Raw genomic sequence first — 20336 nt, forward strand, 5'->3', positions numbered from 1 at the left:
AACTTTAGGCAACAAGCAACAGCGGTGACACAATAGCAAACAGAAAATTGTATAAGATAAAAGTTTCCTGAAATAACTGAAATTTAACGTGTTCACTTTTATGCCGAATTTCACAGAAAACTGTAAGAACTTAAAATATGTTGTAGATAAAGTTTCATATGTATATAATGTTTGCCATCGTCAAAGCAAAATTAAACTTTTAACTTTTTGAAGGGAGTTTGGTTTACGACATAGAAGCAAATAAGCATTGCATTTTCCTTGGGTATTTGTGAGTTGTAAACAATAAAAATCTCCCAAAAATATTTCCAGACTGTGTGACCACACCTATTGAGCACCTTTTACTCAAAAAATCACAACTCTATACCACATCAGCTGCAGTTTCATTCAACACTATACTTTTATGGCCCCGTGCGTGCGCCGTACGAGGACGAGTGTCGACATGTGTTTGTTGACGGCGAAGGTTATGAGGGGCCAAGGAGAAGAAACACCTTGTGTGACAGCCGCGGAGTTAAACGAGGCCCAGGGGCCCTCCATATTGAGGAGAGGATTTCCCTGCTCATGAATATCCTGTTTTTTAAGATTTCAGGTTGCGGTAATCAGGAGAAAAGAAAACACACAAAGCAGGAACAGCTTGAGGTTTTTTCTGGGAAGGAGAATCTGTTCTCAAGTTGTAAATCTCCCTTTTATGGGGCACGCACAAGGTCCAAGATCAGTTTGCTTTCCAAATGGTCTCAACTATAAATGTATTTATTTCTTACACTTTCTGAAGCTTGGTTTTTATCTTCCAACCATAAAGATTCACTCTATAAAGTTCTCCAAAAAGTGGAAAAATTGGTATTTTCCCCTTCCTTTGTAAAATCTGTTGAATTGGACACTGTGCCATTGCATTGCTTGAAATGCATTTTTATTAATATACAAGTATTTATTCTGTTACAAATAAAGGATATCATAGGAAATTAAGAGATGGTTTTGGATTCAGAAATACATTAGCCTCTCCTTTATATTGGACTATTACATGAAAATCAAAATGCGCTGAAGATGTTTGCTCGTCAGTTGTATAACATGGAAAGAAATGTGGAAAACCAAAAAAAATTAAAATTGCATAAATGTCAGAGGAAGTTCTTGTCGGTTTGTTGTTGATTTTTAAAAGGAAAAAAAAGTTGTTGATCCCAAATTCGGTGTGTAATTTTATCCAACACCACAGCCAAAGGGAATTCCACGTAGTCCGTACACGAGTCTCCGTCGAGAAATACTTCTCTGATTGAAAACAAAATGAAAAAACTCGCCCTCCGTTTCAGTCCCAATCACAAATGTAAAACTATGCAGATATGCGACTACAGCATCCAGTCTAGGTGTCTTTTTTTTGTACAAACGAGAGTTCAGTGATGCTCAGGAGAATTTAAAAAAAGGCGGTTTATAGGGGAAATCCTGCCATCACTCGGTGTCCAACGATTTGCATATAGGTGTGGTATCGCCGCTCCAAAAAAGGAGAGGAGGCTTCTTGATCCAGGTTGTGTAAGATGATGCTCAACCCAGAGACGGTGTCCGTCTGCGGGGGGGCCGGCGGCGGAGAGGTTCCCCCCCTCTCCCCTCCCGCGCCGGCCCCCCAGCCTCTCCTCCTCTCAGTTGACCGTGGGCACCTGGTTCAAGCTGTACTCCTTGGCTTTGAGCCGCAGGTTGGCGATGCTGTTGGCCATGTTCATGCCCTGGGACGTGTTGGTGTTGGAGCAGTTGGGCGGGTAGGTGGCCATGGCGCTGAGAGACAAGAGGAGGGGAAAAGGTTACATCACCTGTGGCTGACAGCGAGCTGAAGCTCAGCATGAGCCGCAGCTGTGGAAATATGAAAAAAGGGGAACAAAAACAGGTATCACTGATCAGGAGACTAAATCTGACGTTAAGGCACACACACACAACCTAAGAATCACCCAGAGGAAACTAACCAGAGTTTTTGCACATTTTAACCATCACATTACATTACCATTTCTCAGAGCATGTAAGATTTGTTGATTAGTATACGTTTTAACTGTGCAGCCGTTTTGCTTAAAACGTCTTGAAGTATAAGCCTGCATTCACTGATTGAGGTCCTAACTGGCAAACGATTTGGAAGAAGACATCTCCTTCATCATTTATTCCTAACTGATTCTCCTTCCAGACTATATTTAATGAGGGCCAGATCATCACTAGATTGGATTAAAAACATCACTTTTATGAACATGGTTTGGCTTCGTCCAGCAATATTCTTTTTTTATAGAGGGAGGTATCAAAGTTTTTATTATGTTTTCCCAATCTGTTCTCATTAAGTCAGTCCATCAGTGAGAAGATGTTGTACTCATTGGCTGAAAGAAAGCACCGAGCTCAGGGTTTAAATATGGAAGCCTGGCGTTGCTTCATTAATGAAGTATAAAACAAATGACAGAGTGACAAATAAACATTTTTAAGGACCAAATTTTCTAACTGGAAATTTTCCAGAGCTTTCAGCCACATCTCTTGGCCTTCATCAAGATCCATCTGTTGATGAAAGCTCTGAGATGTAACAGAAAGCTTTGGAAGATTTCCAGTTAGATTTTTTCATCAGCTGTTTTTTTCTTCTATTTCTGATTAGGAATTCGTAATTATTGTATTCTTGTCTAATTTGTGTCTATTTCCTTTTTCCTTTTTTGTCTTAGTACTGAAGTTTGTTTGTTTTACCTCCTTACGACTGAGGACAGATATCTCTTTCTGTTTTTTTCTCTCTCTCTCTGTGCATGATTTATTGACTTGTTTGTTTTTTTTAACCAAAATGTCATAGATTTGTGCAGTTTTTTTTTGTTTTCAGTTCATGCCAGTAGTCAGTTTACAGAGGCTAAAATGTGCTTTATTTTGGTGACCATCTCTTCTGCTTTTGTTATTGTTAAAGAGACGTCTGGTCCTACACATCCGACTAAATGTATTGGAGCTTTCTTTAGTTTCTGCCCCAAAAACTCTGGACTTCTCTTATAACATTCACTCAGTTTGTTTGTATTTATTTATACTTTTAAGATTCCTCTCAATCATCATGAGAAACACACATTCAGAAATTCTTTGCAGGAGCTGGGTAACAATTTTCTGCACAAAAACCCCCCCCAAAAAATCTATGTCTGAATAATGGTTTAATGTCGTTTCCGATTCTTATTATAATCTAGATGGACATGACAACGTTGTCAACATGAATAATAAGAAGAATTGAGAACGACGTAGCAGTTTGCTGGTATTTTTCATCTTTTTGCGAAGATTTAACTTAAAACGTATTTGTAGTCACCAGCCTTTAACCATTCAAATATTTCTCTGGGACATTTTTTTCTTAAAATTGTGATTGTTTTTTTATGTTCTTTTATTTATTTTTTTTATTTTTTAATTTACTTTATTTGTAAAACACTTTTGTTTAAACACTACATAGTGTACGGTTATCATTGTGTGATAATTCAGCTTTGAGTGCAGATGGATTTAAAACGTCTGCACTACATTAATGATTACATGACTTTAACAAAAATAAAAGCAGACGTGATGCTCACCGAATAGATTCTCTGAAGCGTGCTTTAAGCAGCACTATCTCTTAGTTTTAACGAAACCAATGGCTGCGAGAGGAAAGGAAGAAATTATAAAACACTCATTTAATGCTTTTGAAATGTGCAAAAACACTGGTATGATCCTTTAAAGACAACCCAAAAAACTTCATGATATTTAAGTAAATGTAAACTTGACACAAAAACATTTCAAAAGAAATTAAAATTCAAGAAATACTATCAGAAAAGAACTTTAAATGTACTAAAACGTGAAAAAAAACTGCAGGTGAAAAGCGTAGGCCTACTTGTTCTCTGAGGGCAGCATTTTCTGTGGCACTCGCACTGGCCCCCCCTCCGGCATCGGATACCAGCTTTAGGATAATATACAGTCAAAGTGTTAGCACCACATTAGCGTGTTCCACATAGCATTATTCCTGCTTCACAAAAAGATTTCCCTCGCCGCTCCGCGTCCGGCCAAAAAGCTCTCAGTGAGCTGGAGCCGCGGCCGCAGGGTTTGACATCCTACACCGAGTTTCATAACGGAGGATTACTGTAAATCATGACCAATGTAACCAGAGTCACAAAAAATGTTGCCCAGTAGAGCTCTGTCTCTCTCTCTCTGTGTATAGCGTTCATTATCTGGTGTAGTGTAGCAGAGAGGGGTCAAAAGGGGTCAACAGTGGATTTAATACGGTTTGTTTTCACATTATCACCTCGTCGGGAGGGTCACAGGATCTGGTCCCACCCTGCTCATGCTGACAGAGGGGAGCGATGGGACCGGGGGCGAGGAAAAGTGTGTTTTTATTCAACACAATTAGTTTGGAGTTAGATATGTGCAAGACAGGACTGTTGCATACGCAGTGTAGGAAAAATGGCTGCGGGGAAAGACAGCAGAGCACAGAGACAGAAAGGGAAAAGTCAGAGAGTATCCACGACAGCGATGGAGGAAGGACTCCGAACTTTTACCGAAGTATTAAAGTATTTTAGGATTATTTTGGCTAAATTTTCATAACAAAGTTTCAATGTAATAAACCTATATTGAGGACAAGATGCTAAATTCTAACTGAACATAATCATTTTGGGGTGTAACATCTCATATAGCATGCAAAATTACAGTAAAATAATTGCATCAAAATATGTAATGCATCATGCATCACAACATTGTATATGTTCATCAATCATTGCTGCATTTTATAATAAAATAATGCTGTCAAACAATCGTCATCATGATAGAGTTCGCAGAGAATTTAAAATGATGTAGGATAAGACTTCCTCGTGAAAGTCAGCATCGTATATATTGAATTAACTGTAATACTATAATATGTAGATGTATATGTGGTCTCAAATCTGACTACACTACAATAAATCTGTCTGCTTTTTTTTCAAGAAGTCAGACGTTTGATGTTTTAATCACTTATAAGTTTACACAATCATTTAAACTGTAAGCCAATACTGACAATGCTGGAAAGCACAAACCAGTAAACTGCAGTTTACTGAGCCTGTGATTTAGTGTTTTGCACTTTGTATGTCAGCGCAGCAGTTTGTGCTTAAAACAGTTAATTTAACATGGCAGTTTGGCACAGAGAAGTTTTGTTGTTGTAAAAGTTAGGCCAAAGCAGCCGCACAATATCACAGCGGGAAAATACAAGTCAAAGTTCTGCTTTTTAATTTTTACTCAAGGGTTAACATCACAACAATCAGCTGTTTCTCTGAGGAATTAGGTTCATATACAATTCATTTGCATTTACTGAATACGTTTTGGGGGAAAGGTAATGCTGAACAGACTGTTTTTAAATCAGCATATTAACTAAATGTTTTTTTATATTGAAAGTAGTTGGTACATCAGTGAGCCTCACTGTTGCACTGGGTGACATGTTCCTTCATTACCATGAACACACACACTAGTTTATTTTGACTCAATCCCACATACACCGTCCTGCTGCCACAAATACTCACTAGAGCACCAAATGTGGATTAATCCGCCGCTGAAAATAGTCCCCAACAAATGCAACATTTCCTTCTTTTGGCTGATTAAAAACTACAGTGACCAGCTGTTTTAAGAAATTACTGAGCCTTTTTTAAAAATAAAACTTCATATTTGTGTTTTCAAAGACTTAAGTCTTCAGTAGAAAGGGCTGTCAAAATTAACGCGATAACACTACATTTTGGCGAGTTGACCTCTGACCTCAGTTTATCTGGATGAAAATGGGTTCTCTGGGTACCCACGAGTCTCCCCTTTACAGACATGCCCACTTTATGATAATCACATGCAGTTTGGGGCAAGTCATAGTCAAGTCAGCACACTGACACACTGACAGCTGTTGTTGCCTGTTGGACTTGAGCTTGCCATGTTATGATTTGAGCGTATTTTTTAATGCTAAATGCAGTACCAGTGAGGGTTTCTGGATCAATATTTGCATTTGCATAAAGCAAGTATATTTGCCCACTCTCATGTTGATAAGAGTACTAAATACTTGACAAATCTCCCTTTAACATCTACCTTACATTTTGAACAGATAACAAATGTGTGATTAATCATGATTAACTACGGACAATCATGCAATTAATCATCATTAAATATTGTAATCGATTGACAGCCCTAGTAGGAACCAATGGGCTTGGAGCTGAGAACAACAGAGAGGAAGTCAGACAGTATTGAGAGACGGACTAACATGTTGTTGGTTTGAGTCTGAACATGGGATTTGATAACAGTAAGACAAAATAAAAAATATAACCAGACTTATTCTTTAACTTGTTTCTATCCCATATTCTGTGTATAAATAAAGTTTAAATGAATAAAACATTTAAACCAAAGGGCTTCTCAATGTGCGGACCAAGGTCCACATCCAGATCCAGCTCGTCTTATGAATACAATACATTATGGTGTTATTAAGTTATCGGCTATCGTTCCGGACCTCTGACTTTGAATAAAAATCATATGCGGACCTTTGAGTAATACGTTTGGGAACCCCCCGCAACACACATTAAACGGTCCGCTGACCAGTTTGAGTCCAGGTGGATCAGAAGAGATGAAGATGGTCAGAGGAACTATGAGAAGTATGTGCAGGTAGAAGAGGAGGAGGAAATGAAACAATAACAGAAAGCCATGCCAGGGTCAGTGTTTGTATGTGTGTGTGTGTGTGTGTGTGTGCGTGTGTTACGGTGGCGTTAACATGTGGTTATTGTGGTATCAGCTCGTGCTTTTTCATCTGGAGACACTTGTGTGATTTGATGTTCTGCAGCAGAAAGCAGAGGAGAAGTAAGTCAGTACTGAAGTACAGTTTGGAGAACGGCAGTAGTACTTCACTTGAGTATTTTTGAAATTTGGGAGACTTAATACTTTTTACTCCACTGTTTCTACATTTCACATTTTACATTTAACTTTTTCTTTCTCTCTTTTCTACTTTTCTGCTGCCCTTCGCTCTTTACTTTTTCCCTTTCTTATTTCCTCCCTTTCTGTCCTTTATTTCTTTTCTTCTTTCCTTCTTTCTTTCCTCCTTCCCTTCTTACATCAGTCCATTCTTCCCTTGTTTCCTTCCTCCCTCCCTTCTGTAGTTTCTTTACTTATTTCTTTCCTGCTGTCCTTTCTCCTCTTCTCTTTCATCCTTTTTCAACCAAAGTAAAAGCAAAAAAAGTCCCAAAACTGGAGATAGGAGGTTTTCACCCATCACACTTCTTCACAATAACTTTACTTTTTTTTAGTTGATATTTGAATCATTTTACAAACACTACATGAAGAATTAAGGGTTCTATTACTCAGTTAAAGGTCTTTCAAAACATCCTGACCCCTTTATTTGCAAATGAAGAGAACTTTTACTAGTGAAACTTTTTTATTTGTACTTTTTGAAAGCAAGACTCTCTTCATTGTGGTTTTACTGTTTGAGTTTTAGCAGTGTTAACAGAGATGTTAGTAGCGAAGCAGCGCCGTGTGTAAACAGTGTGTGTGTTGCTGTGATGTTGTGTGAATGTGAGGTGAGAGAGCGGAGTGGACTCTACCTGTAGGGGGCAGCGCTGCCCCAGGACAGGTAGTCGTTTGGGCGCGGTGCAGGACGCGGTACGATCGGCTGCTCCACCGCCGTCACGTCTCCCGAGTAGGACTTGAGGAGCGAGGCGTTTTTGCTGGCCAGCATGGCGCGCTCGTTCCTGCGGAACTTAGCCCGCCTGTTCTGAAACCAAACCTGGAAACAAAGAGAAGACAACGGTATGAAAGATGTCTCGTCACAAGCTTTTCTGTGGATGCTACAATCATTACAAACTCTTTACAGAAGCATTCAAAGTTCCAAAGATACCAACTGTTTAGGTCGCCCTGGGTGAGTGAGCTCTAAAATGATGTGCAAGATATCTAGAATCTTTACATTTGTGTGGCGTGGTGCAGCCATTGACAAAAACAGGAACCGAACCAAAAAAAACCAGAAAAAGACGGAAAATTAAAAGTGTGGAGTTCGGATGGTGGATGGGAAGGTGTTGCATTTGAATTACATGCAGGAGAATCAGAAACAATGTACCTAGAATCAGAATCTTTAAAGGGTAAAACAGGGGTGAAACTTCTGAAAAATTCTGAAAACGTGACGGTACTAGTTTCTCTACCATCAGGTGTCAGGTGTAACGGTGTCCTGTCGTCCCGGGGACAATAGAAAATGTGTTTGGGACGCAGTAAATTCACGCATCCAACTTTTTTTCCCTGATAATGCTACATTTCAAACAACAAATCCGCGTTGAAGTCGGCAGGACGAGAGCTAGTTAGCGTTAGCTGTTAGCTCCATACAGGACTGTGCAGCTAACCGGCTGCTAACAGCTAACGTTAACTAGCTCTCGTCCTGCCGATTTCAATAGAGAAAAGAGGGTGCATTCATTATGCTGCCTTCAGGCTCTATTCAGTAAAAATGAGTATTGGGCGAAGGTAAATTCTAACGTTATCATGATGTGTTCAAATGTAATCTTGTAAAATGTGGTTTTTGGTGAGAAACTTGAATAAATGCAGTTGTTTGAAGGAGTTGTTTTCACAGCAATATAAAAAGATAATAGAGAGAGAATTATGATCTGTTTAACTTCCTAATAAAAACCAGTAGGCAAACAGTAACAAAGGAGTGGATGTTAAAGTGCATGGGATTTTATTGTTTTACTTTTGTTTTTTTACCGTGGTATCGAATTGGTCTCGAGAATCATTGGATTTCCCTGGTATTGGTATCGACTACTAAATTTCTGCTATCGTGACATCCCTACTCTCCAACACATCTCATAGTCTTCATCAGTGGGTTGAACAATCTAAGGTTCCTGGTTGTATTCCGGCCTGAGACCTTTGTCACGTGTCATGATTGTGTTTCTCTGCACTATGTGAAGTCAAATAAATAAAAATGAAAATAATCTAAAATTTTCATCTAAAGACAAATGAAACAAACCAAGATTTTTTTTCTGGATGATTCTCTGAACTTAAACTCTTGTCTCAGTTTAAAACTTTAAATTGTCACGTGTGCATCCCCACAAGCCTCAACACACACACACACACGTCCTTCATCTCCGATTCACCATGTACCCCCTTACTTAAGAACATACCCCCCACCCTTCACCAAACACATGACGATGTGACTCGGGGGGTGCTAATGTTGTTCCTCGCTGTGAAATCAAATCCATTATTAGATGCTGAGGGCGCTTGCAGGGGCTCGCTGTCTGCTGACGCACGGCCTCAGGAATGAGCCCAAAGAAGTCTCTTTTATCAAAGCGTTTCTGCATCGCTCTCTGCTACACATTATTCACAGATGTGCTGCTTCTCTCACTCCGACATCACTATTTCCTCTTTCTCTCTCTCTCTCTCTCTCAGAGCAAACACTCTCACTGGTGTGTTCACAAAACAGACAATTAAAATATACAGAAAAAAGCATTATAGTTATATATTAATCTGCAGTATTAAGGCATTAGATATTATGTTGTGTATAACTCATATCATTATAAACAACAGTATAAGGCCTGTATGCATTTAAAGCAAAAGTTGCATGAACCTTCTTATGCTGCTTATAAGTAGAGAAAATGCACTTCTCATTTCAAAGCTTATCCAGAACAACCAAGAGTGTAATTTCCATGGGGGACATGTCTCACTTCCTTAACAGAACCCCAGTTTTGTGACTCAGTAAAATCTCTGTAAAGTGTACTCTCTTTAGCTGTTATAATCCAGATGAAAGAAAATGTGATAACATAAATGCAGATACACAAGCTCACAGTTCCATGAGTCATCAAGTAGGGATGGGCAGATTGGTACTGTGGTATTGATACTTCAGTACTGCACAAACTACTGATTTGGTATTGATTACTTAAAAAAAATATCGATAGTAAAATTATGTAAATACAAACGTATGTGGCTACATCACTTCCAAACGTTTTCATCACTTTTGTATAATGTTTGTGCCAAAACAGCCCTGACATAGCTGGTCCATCAAGAGAGAATGGTAGAAAGGAAACGTAGTGTGGTGCTACTTTAGATAAAAATACAGCAAGATGCACTATAGGTGACACACATCAACAAGAGTAACCTCTTCAAACATTTAATAACGACACACCCTGAAAGTTATAAGGAGGCTTATTATTTTATCAATGTATTTCTGTAAAATACTGGACTATGTATTTCTCTTTCATCTTTGCTTTTGTAATAAGTTTGTTATTAATGACCGGTGTGATTTGACCTCTTAATATTTAAAAAAATGACCATTATTTTGAAAAATCACATACCCATTTAAGAAATGATCAGTGTTGGTATCGATACTGTTAAAATTGTAATAAATAGTATTGGTATGGTATAGAATCTTAAATGTTTGGTATGGCCCATCCCTAATGGCCCATCAAGTATATATATGGACTTTTTTGCCCTGGGTTTTGTCTGTCAGGCCACAAATATGTTGCCCTAGAAATTAGAGCTCGGTGGGACTGTGCACAGCCTGCAGGGATTTCTACTTACACAACTCAAAAAAAAATACACATATGTTTTTGGATTTGCGTGTGACAATGTGTCTTTTTTACAGTTTTTTTGGGGGGGAGGGCATTTTTTTCCTTATTTGAAAGTGACACAGACAGGAAATATAGGGGGAGAGAGAGAGGAGTAAACTCTAGCTGACTAACTGGAAGAATCTTCTTTATTTCACCAACGTGTTTCGGCACATGGACCTTCACCGTGGGCTTTCATTTTCAGTCTTTTTGATACTTGAGCTCTTATTTGAATCAAAGCTAACGCATCAAATGGTATTGTTCCAGAGACAAGAACTGATTTCTTGTGACTAGAAGTTATTTCATTCTTTAACTGTATTTATTTTATATTTTGTGGTTAAAGATGTAAATGTAAATACAGAAACTAATGCAGCATTTGTAATTCTTAGACTTCTGGAAGATTGTGATCAGTTACATCATGATAAATAATATGAGAGGTAAACATAACTGTATGTACAGACAGAAAGTATTCACTTTTCTCGGTGTGTGTGTGTGTGTCTGGATGAAGAACCCCCCCCATGCCATCATTGCACCCCCCCTCCGCCCCACACACACACACACCACCCACCCTAACACCCGCTACTATTTCCCAAAGACGATTTTCAATAAAACTAATTCCAGTTGCAATTAAAATATTGAATCCATATTCTAGCTTGTTTTAATTGACGACACTTGTTAGAGTGATCTCACTCATTTGGCCAATTACCGCGTCATATTTTAGCTCCTGTTCTGCTGCAGCGCCTCATGTGTTGCACATTTGCCGTTTATCAAGTGATCTTGCAAACCGCCGAGGAAATTAGACATCATTACATCCACTTTTCTGATCACATCCAGTCCCTTTGGGGGAGTTTACAAACCGCTCACAGACTCCACACACTATCAACAATTATTCAAGAGATCATGGGAAGATGAGAGAGGATTGTTTGTGAGGCGCTGACAACTTCTTATCAGTTCCTTTGAAAGCCCATAATGGAAAATCTAAACAAGTTAACTACGGACCACTAAGTAGGATTATTAACTCAATCTATTAAGTGTAACAGCAAACAGATGAAGTAAGTTACCCTGTTTTGCGACTACATGTCCTGCAGTTTCTTATAAAACAAGCTGCTCTCTGTTGAGAATACAAACAAAGCTGTTCATGAATCATTTAATAAATCCTGTTCTGAGTCATGAGGACCCCGAGGATCTCTTAACAGGTCCCACTGGGGTGCCAAAACCTCAAGAACCAGTTCTGATGTACCAAGTAATGCAGCAAGTTTCTGTGTGTCTGGGAGTGTTTCTAAGAATCTGTTTATTTTTGTGTCCATACAGTGAAAGCGGTTTACAGAATAACCCCCACAGGCCTCTTCCTATTCCATGCATACTATGCTATCTGGTGAGTTTTATAGCTTCTTCTTCTTCTTCCTTCAAACATTCAAATTTGAAGAAATCAGGCTTTTTATTTTGAAAGGGAGCAGGAAGTCCCTGAATGAAAGGTTTAGACTGACTCTGGAGGTCTGAAGGAAACATCACATGCAGGTCCCTCCCTGGTTCGTACCTGGACTCTGGCCTCGGTGAGGTTGACCCGGCGGGCCAGGTCCTCTCTGACGAAGGCGTCGGGGTAGTGCGTCCTCTCGAACACTCTCTCCAGAGCCTGCAGCTGGCTGCTGTTGAAGGTGGTCCGGTTCCTGCGCTGCTTCCTCTTCTTCTTTTCCTCCGTGTTCATCTGTTCATCTACAGGGAGCAGAAGAAGAAGAAGAAGGTGATGTAATGTAACCTTTAGAAGTCTTTCGGTGCTTGTAGTTTGGAGCTACAGACACTTTGCCGGAGGAGGTACAGTACAATCAAAAAATAAAAGCCCCGTGTCAGACCACATTACATTTTAATAATAAATAGAGCTCCCCGCATTCATGCAACAACAACTGCTGCGAGCTGTTGCTGCCTCTTCAGACCTCAATCAAAAATGAAAGTAGTGAATTGTGAACCCTGTTTCCACCACAAATAATCTGATGATGACATAGCAGCTGGAACTAAAGAGAGCATACCTCCACTAAGACGCAATCCTCTGAATCATTAGAAAATATGAATCTGCATCAAAATAGACAAAGTGACGTTCGTCGCTGTGGCCTAGCGGCTGAGACTCGTACAATTTAAACAACAACGTCCCTATTTTGAAGCTGGCCAGGACCTTTGTTGCATCTCTCTGTCTTTCCCCACACTTTCTGTCTGCCTCTCAACCCTACACTATCAATTAAAGGAAAGCATACCCAAAAATGATCTTAATAAAAGAAAAATCCACAAAATGACAGAGAAAATAGTGAAAATGTGAAAAAAATCCTGTCTCAGCTCCCAATTCTAAGACTGAACTCTAAATTCTCTCTAAATTTCATATTTACATAATGTTTATGTTCATCTGGTCATTGAGTTGACATTTTGGAGATACAAGACTTTTACGTGACAACACTGAACAGAACAAAGCTTTCTGGCAGTGGTGGAACAAGGATTCAAATCTTTTACCGAAGTAAAATATCAATACCGCCGTGGAAACATCCTGCTTTCATAATTATACTGAAGTAAAACAGTAAACAAGGAATCCGCAGATACTCTGAACAATTACATACAAATTATTAGATTTATTCAGATTTTTTTAAGAAGAAAAAACTAAAACATTCATTGTCATTTTGGGTCTAAGTGAATGCCAAATAACGTACAACTGAACTGCAAATAAATCTGGGACAGTGTTCTCTGTCCATAGTAATGGAGTGAGCAGCACATACTAAACTCCATTGTATTGGTGTGGAGGCAGAAATGTCACAGACAGCTATCTCAAAACATGGATGAATAAAAACAAAATTAGCAACATGGAGAGATAACACTTAAATTATGTTAGAAAATATTTTTTTTTGTAGCTTCATTTGAGTGAACTGATTCTGTAAAGATTCCTAGATCTGCACCAAAATCACACCACTTGCTCCTTGCTCCCACGGCATAATAAACTAACAAACAGACACATGTACAAGCAAACAAACAAGATAAATATATAATCCGTTTTGGATGCGGAGCACCTTCCAGCTGCATGTGAACATGTTGGCTCTAAATGCTGCTGCAGGCTGGAATCAGTGCTGGAGCCTTGTGGCTCCACAACAAGACCACAAAATAACACTTTCACATCGAAAAACAGCGTGTGATCGTCCATGTTCCCGCCTAATTACACACTCACACACACTACACAAGCTGTAGCTACACACACAAACACACACAGAGAGAGAGAGAGAGAGAGAGAGAGAGAGAGAAAGAGAGAGAGAGAGGTGGGAAGTAACTTAAGTATTGCAGTACAGAGAGTATTTTAATGTTGAGAGATTTCCTACATTTCAGAGGGACTGCACTATTTATCTGGCAGCTGGAATAATGACTTATTTTGCAGTTTCAGATTTTACATTCAACATAAATAAAGAAAATGCCTGTTGTCAGGTAAAAATCTTTTCAGAATATCTGCATGCTGTATATGTTGCAGCTCAATGACACAGTGACTTTTAGACGTGTACACTGATTATAGTATGAAAATACTGACGTTCATTCAATGTGCATTTTCTAATGCCAACATCTAAAATTATTTATTTATTCTTGTTTTATTTATTTATTTATTTATTTATTTATGTATTTATTTATTTATTTATTTATTTATTTATTTATTTATTTATTTATTTATTTATTTATCTATTTATCTATTTATTTTATTTTAAAGCGTTATTTCTTTGGATTAACTGAAGTTAGTGGTGGAGGACAACTGTTGGCATCAAACTAACATTAGTTGTTTGTTACAAACTGATGAAAACTCAAAAGTTTTGACGTCTTTTATGATCTTTTTTAGATCAATGTAATGTACTGTACGTTATTTGGCATGCACACTGCATACCCAAATTGATGATGTTTTATTTTTTCCTTCTTCATTCAAAATGGGATTTATGAAATGGGCTTAACAGGATATTGTGAGGGGAAAGTGAATCATTTGCAGATGTTTAGTGGGAATATTTTGTCAATATGTTGATTAGAAAAATCCCTGCAGCATTATGCATAGTCGTATATGAACGTAATTCTTTGGAGAATTGGCCGATTCCTTGTTTACTGTTTTACTGTAGTATAGTTTTGAAAGCAGGATTTTTTCCACGGCGGTATTGATACTTTTACTTCAGTAAAATATTTGAATCTTCATTCCTTTACTGTCAGAAAGATTTGTTTTGTTCAGCGTTGTCACGTAAAAGTCTCCAAAATGTAAACTCAGTGAGCAGATGACTTTTAAACTTTATGTAAAGATGACATTAAGAGTTAAGTTTTGACCTTGGAAACTTGTAGTTTAACAAAAAAGTATTTTTACGAGCTTTCAACCACATGACATGATCTTCCTCAGCAGTTGAAGTTTGCTCAGTGAATCTAAAATATCTAAAGTTTTAGATCATTTTCTCAACCTGTGGAGAAGAGGTTTGATGTAAAAGATGGAGAACTGGGCAATACAAGAAATCCCTAAAATTTCAATTTCCTAAATGGCAGATTTTAATATCCATAACAATTCTATTCAATGTGTATTTTAACTTTTCAAGAACATTTTAATTCAAATACTCACATATAGTGTATGTACATATTTTTCCCTTAATAGAGAAGTGACAAGAGAGGACATGCACAAAGGTTATCGGCCAGACTCAAACTGGGAACACCGTGATTACATGTTCAGAGTCAAATTCTGACTGCAGAACTTGTAAAGGAGTATTTTACTATTAGGGTACTACTGCTTTTACTTCTTCCACACACACCTCGCTCAGTGTCACACACTCCTGAGTCATGTCATGGAGCAGATGCTGCAGTCTCTGCGAACCCTTATAATAAAGCAATATCTACTTGTGACCCCAAATATTAGTTTGTGTTTAAACACAGTTTGATCTTTGAGCAGTTTGACCAAAAAGTGAGGTTTCACATTGTTTAATTTTAAGGATATTTACAGGCTCTTGAACGCAGTTAAATAATGATCATAATTTTGCATGAAAGAAAAAAAAAATCTGGTAACTTTTAAATTGACTCATCCTGTGACCTCTCACTTTTATCTCAGAACCCCTCTGGGGATCCAGATCCAGAGTTTATCCCCCTTTTACAGCTGATGTAAATTTTAATGATGCTAATTAACAGCAGACCAAAGGAGGAAACCTGAGTCAAAGCATTGATATAATTTTTTTTTTAATATCTACATTACTTAATGTTGTTGACAGTAAAAGTGCTCATTTTCATTTCTTTAGACTGAGAAATGATTAATGCGTTGCAGGTTTTATCAGATGCAGCCCCAGATGTTGTTCAGAAGTTTAAGAAAAGCTGCTGTACAATCTTTTTGGCCTTTCAACGGTTATTAAAATTAAACTGCACCCGCTCCTCCTGTGAGCAGTTTAACTGAGGAGTTTAAAAATGTTTTATTATTATTATTGTTTGCTTTCTTGGCTCCTCATTTCTATTTGTTTTTGGAGAGGATGACATGGAGAGGGAAGTCTTTTTGTTTTTATGCTGCTGTTTTTCTCTTTTTAAATACATAAATGAATAAATATATTCAGACTTAAAAAATTAAAAATACAAGCAGGAAAAATAAACTGAATTTTAAGAAGCAGATTTCTTTTTTTTTTTCTTCCTAATCCTGTTAATCCTTTTGTGACCTTTCAGATTTATCTTGCCTCCCCCCTGTGGGGGTCCTGACCCCCCGGGTTGGAACATCAATAGATTAACACCATTTAAATACTAAATATTTGATGAATGTATTATGTTTTGCATGTAAAATGTAAGTCTGCAAAGTAAAACTCCAGCTGTAAGATCATGTCATGAAAGTTTTTAATGTTGTATTTTTTTTGTATTTTATAACATATTATACTATGATTTTATTTATTGCATGTTATAGTATTTATCTATAATAATAATAATAACTATTGTTATTATTATTATTTCTAGTAGTAGTAATAATAGCTATTCTTCTGAACATTTGACTGCCATATCTTTTTTATTTATAAAGATTATTTACCTGTAGCCTATAATAAAATCTGCTATATTCAAAAAATTGCCTAAAAAGAACAATATTTCCTTCTCAGATAGAAAATGACTCAAGTGAAGTACCAGAACCTAAACTCCCACCTCTGTGTGTTAAACTGAGCTCTCTACTTTACATACAGATGAGGTGTTTTTTAAATAAATTACATTCCTGCAGTTCTGAATGTTGTGGTTTATGAGGAAACATTTAGAAGCAGCTGAGATCAAACATCTCTCCTCTGACTGACTCTGACTCCCATCTCTTCAGTGTGTTATAAATCAGTGCTGCAGCAGCTCTGAGTCTGCAGGCTGCACAGTGTTGTTGGATCAGTTGGTGAAAGTCAGACTGAAGCGGATGACTGTCGAGGAGTCGGACAGTAAAGTGCGGCTGTAAACGCTGATGGCAGCCGCACTTGGCTAACCAGCGACCGACCGACCGCGCATAGTTTCTCCCCAGAAAGCAGCCGCTTTACAGGCTGGAGGTTCGCATCAACATCAGGACGCACTTCATTAGTACAACGGGAGAAAAGGGCGACAACAAAATACATATTAAAATGACATAAAGTCAGTTATTAAATATGATTGTGACTGGACTGTGGAGTTAAAGATTGTATCTACATAAATGACTCTTTTAGAAGCAATGGAATAAAACCGTTTAAAGTGGGTTAATTAGATCACATGACAAAATAAAAAATATTGAATATATATTTTCTGTATGACTGCAATATTTTACTCGAGTTGTTTCATTATTTTTTAGCACAGTGAAAATTTGGCACGGCAGGTATACAATTTGTTTTTGTCAATTTATTTGTATTTATTTAAAAAAAAAGCTTCAACTGAGATGATATTGGTGTTTTAATTGTGAATTTTGTTTCAAATGGATAAAAAAAATCAAATCCAAATAACCCAAACAGTTGAACTCTGCGTTTCTTTTAATAGTCGTGCTCTGCCGAGCGGCGGTTTGGCCTCGGAAAGCTTTTAATTAAAGCTGCAGGGTGACATTTAAGGCAGCAAATCAAAGCCATTCCCGTCCCCATCATCACTACCACCATCATCATCATCATCACCATCATCATCACCATCCTGCAGCTGTGGCCAACATGTGATTATACACTGATCTCATTAGCAGCTATCAGTGAAAGTCAATTAGTCCTCCTGCCAAAGCTCATTCTCCAGAGGAGAGCTTATTGAGTCCTAAAATAATAAAACAGACATTTACATTTTTGCTATTTTACTTTGAAATGTTCTTTTATTTTTGTGCTACATAAATGTCGTATTTTGGGTAATATTGATCGCAATTTGTGAAATTGATTAAAAAAAATCTCAAATCTCAAACTGTTGCTTTCACGGTCCTGTCAGTAAATCGGGAAAAAAAGTAAATTATAGGCTCCAACACGTGTCATTATTTATATATCTGAATCTTGCGTAAATCTGCTAATAATGTTGTAAATGGACTATACATAAAACACCATAAATCAAACCAACATTTGTTATTCTAAACCAAACTGGTTCATGTTAAAGTCATCTCTCCGATGATATGCTTGTTATTTGATTCCTTAATTGTTGTCGCGAGGACACGCGCGCTAATTATGACAAATGATTTTAGCTCTCCGATATTCTCAAAGTGTTTGACAGGCAGAAAATCACCGTGAATTAACGACGTGACCCGGACCACTTCCTCCCAAATATTTCTCACACGATTTTTAGCCTTTTAAAAAACTAACAATAACACTCATTAAAGCCTATAACGTTTCTGTCAGCCGCTGCAAATGGCCCTTTGAGCAGCAGAAGAAGAGGAGGAGGAGGAGGAGGAGGTTTATTTACTCTCACAACGAGAGAGAGAGAGAGGAAGAGCGGCGGGTTACTGCGGATTTATCAGAGTTTTAGTCAACTTTCATGCGCACAACGGCACATTTTAATACAATAAAGTTGGAAATAATAGTTCTGGGTTTCAGGTTGGAGCGCCACAGCGGCAGCTCAGCGAGCAGTATCCGCGTCTTAGCGCACCAAACTCGGCTTAGATTGGCCTCATTTTTACGCACACACGGAGGAATGAAAACGTTTTTTTTCCTTTATCATTTAGTGATACATTTATACAGATGTTGATAATCAAACTATCACACACGTGACACTGTGATCATGTGACTCCTAAGCATTTTTTAAATTATAGGCTATTCATTTTACTCGATTTTTTCTCTTAAACTTTAATGTTTTTATAACTGTTTTAATTATGTCTTAATGTTCTTTTAAAACTTTGTCACAATGTTCTTTAATGTTTATGTAAAGCACTTTGAATTACCGTGTTGTTGAAATGTGCTCCACAAATGCTGCCTTGCCTTAAATAAAAAAAATCAAAACGTGCACGATCAAGAAAAATATGGCCTCATTTAGGTCATGAAGAGAGAGATTTATTACCCTTAGAGTTTGACTCGCGAGGTTACTTCACTGACCATGTCCACCAACATCACCATACCTCGCTGACATCAAAGTGTTAATGGTGAATTAATGGCCGTTTTGAGTGGGAGGCCGTCAGGGATGATGCATGATGCCAAAACTCACTAAAGGATTCCTTCCATGCGCGTTCGAGCTCCATTCATGCGCTCTGCACGCGGACACGCGCCAGGACATATTGAAAACAAATGACTTTTAGTTTGCAGCTGCTCATTAAGAGATATACATTTGTGTGTGAAATTTTGCGGGTGTTTTCCTGGAGATCGAGTCCTGATAAACTCGTGGTTTTGTTTCCACATCTAGGCTAAAACACACCCGGGAGGCGATTTTAATATATTTTGATCACAAGATTTAAAAAAAAAAAAGTTGGATCTCCCATCTGTTCAGTCTTCCAGCCTTTCGGGCTCTTGTTTCACTTACTCTCCTGCTGGGTGGTGTCGCTCCCGCTGGTCAGCCCCGGAGACTCCAGCAGACTCCTGCCCGCCTCCCCGACGCTCTCGTCCGCCTGGCTGCCCACCATCTCCCCGGCCTCCTCCAGATCCAACAGGTGGCTCACCGAGAAGTTCTTTTTGGCTTGCAGGTTCTCCAGGTTCGACGTGATCGGGCTCTCCAGGCGGTTTGATATCGACGCTTGTTGCCTGCTGTCCATTACATGTGCATAGCTAGAAGTCATGACGCAAGTTGGGAAGAGGAGAAAGAGGAAGAATCACGAGAAGATCCTGGCACATGCAAGATTACGCACGACCTCCAGAAAGAAAGCAGCCAGAGAGAGAGACTCGGTTCTTCCGAGCAGGAACGCGGATCTGTTCTGTGCATCCAGATCAGCCACGCAGGAGGCTCAAACACAAACTTCAGCAAAAGTTTTCTCTCCTCGCCTTCCAGATCAAACCCTCCTACAGACTAATCCATCCAGCGGAGCGCGTAAACGGCAAACAAGAAAAAAAATCAACTTGAGAGAGAAGTCTCAAAGACGCTTTTCACAGAAGTCCTCTGAGGAGAAGAAGAAGAAGCAGCTCTCTTCCCACTCTGGTTGAGTCACATCTGAGCAGGAAGAGCTGTTGCTGCTGCTGATGACGACCAGATGCGCGAAGGAGCTCCGTGTGTGCGCAAAGCTGCTCAGCGGCAGCTAGGAGAGAGAGAGAGAGGAGAGAGGAGGCAGGACGATACCGCCGCACCTCGAGGCTATAGAGTCCTATAGTCTCTCTCTCTCTCTCTCTCTCTCTCCTTCTCTCTCTCTCTCTCTCTCTCCCTATCTCTCTTCTCTCTTCTCTCTCTCCCTCTATCTCTATCTCTCTCTCTCTCTCTCTCTCTCTCTCTCTCCCTCTATCTCTCTCTCTCTCTCTCTCTCTCTATCTCCCT

The 20336-nt window shown here is 38.7% G+C and overlaps 1 protein-coding gene across 5 annotated transcripts; it reads right to left on the reverse strand.

Moving 5' to 3' along the window:
- Window positions 1–1478: 1478 nt before the first annotated feature.
- prrx1b (paired related homeobox 1b) lies at window positions 1479–20111 on the reverse strand. 5 transcript variants are annotated; one of them, XM_074636335.1, is made up of 5 exons: window positions 19398–20111; window positions 12031–12206; window positions 7518–7699; window positions 3827–3892; window positions 1479–1755 (listed from the first exon to the last, which is right to left on the reverse strand). In XM_074636335.1, the coding sequence occupies exons 1-5, from the start codon at window positions 19648–19650 to the stop codon at window positions 1623–1625; spliced, it is 810 nt and encodes a 269-aa protein (XP_074492436.1). In that variant the 5' UTR covers window positions 19651–20111; the 3' UTR covers window positions 1479–1622. The 5 variants fall into 5 exon arrangements, with proteins under 5 accessions (XP_074492436.1, XP_074492437.1, XP_074492438.1 ...); XM_074636337.1 differs by having other exon boundaries at window positions 1672–1830; window positions 19398–20110; XM_074636338.1 differs by lacking the exon at window positions 1479–1755 and adding an exon at window positions 3532–3593 and having other exon boundaries at window positions 19398–20110.
- Window positions 20112–20336: the final 225 nt, after the last annotated feature.

This window comes from Sebastes fasciatus, chromosome 5, assembly GCF_043250625.1.
Source record: "Sebastes fasciatus isolate fSebFas1 chromosome 5, fSebFas1.pri, whole genome shotgun sequence".
Taxonomy (NCBI): Eukaryota; Metazoa; Chordata; class Actinopteri; order Perciformes; family Sebastidae; genus Sebastes; species Sebastes fasciatus.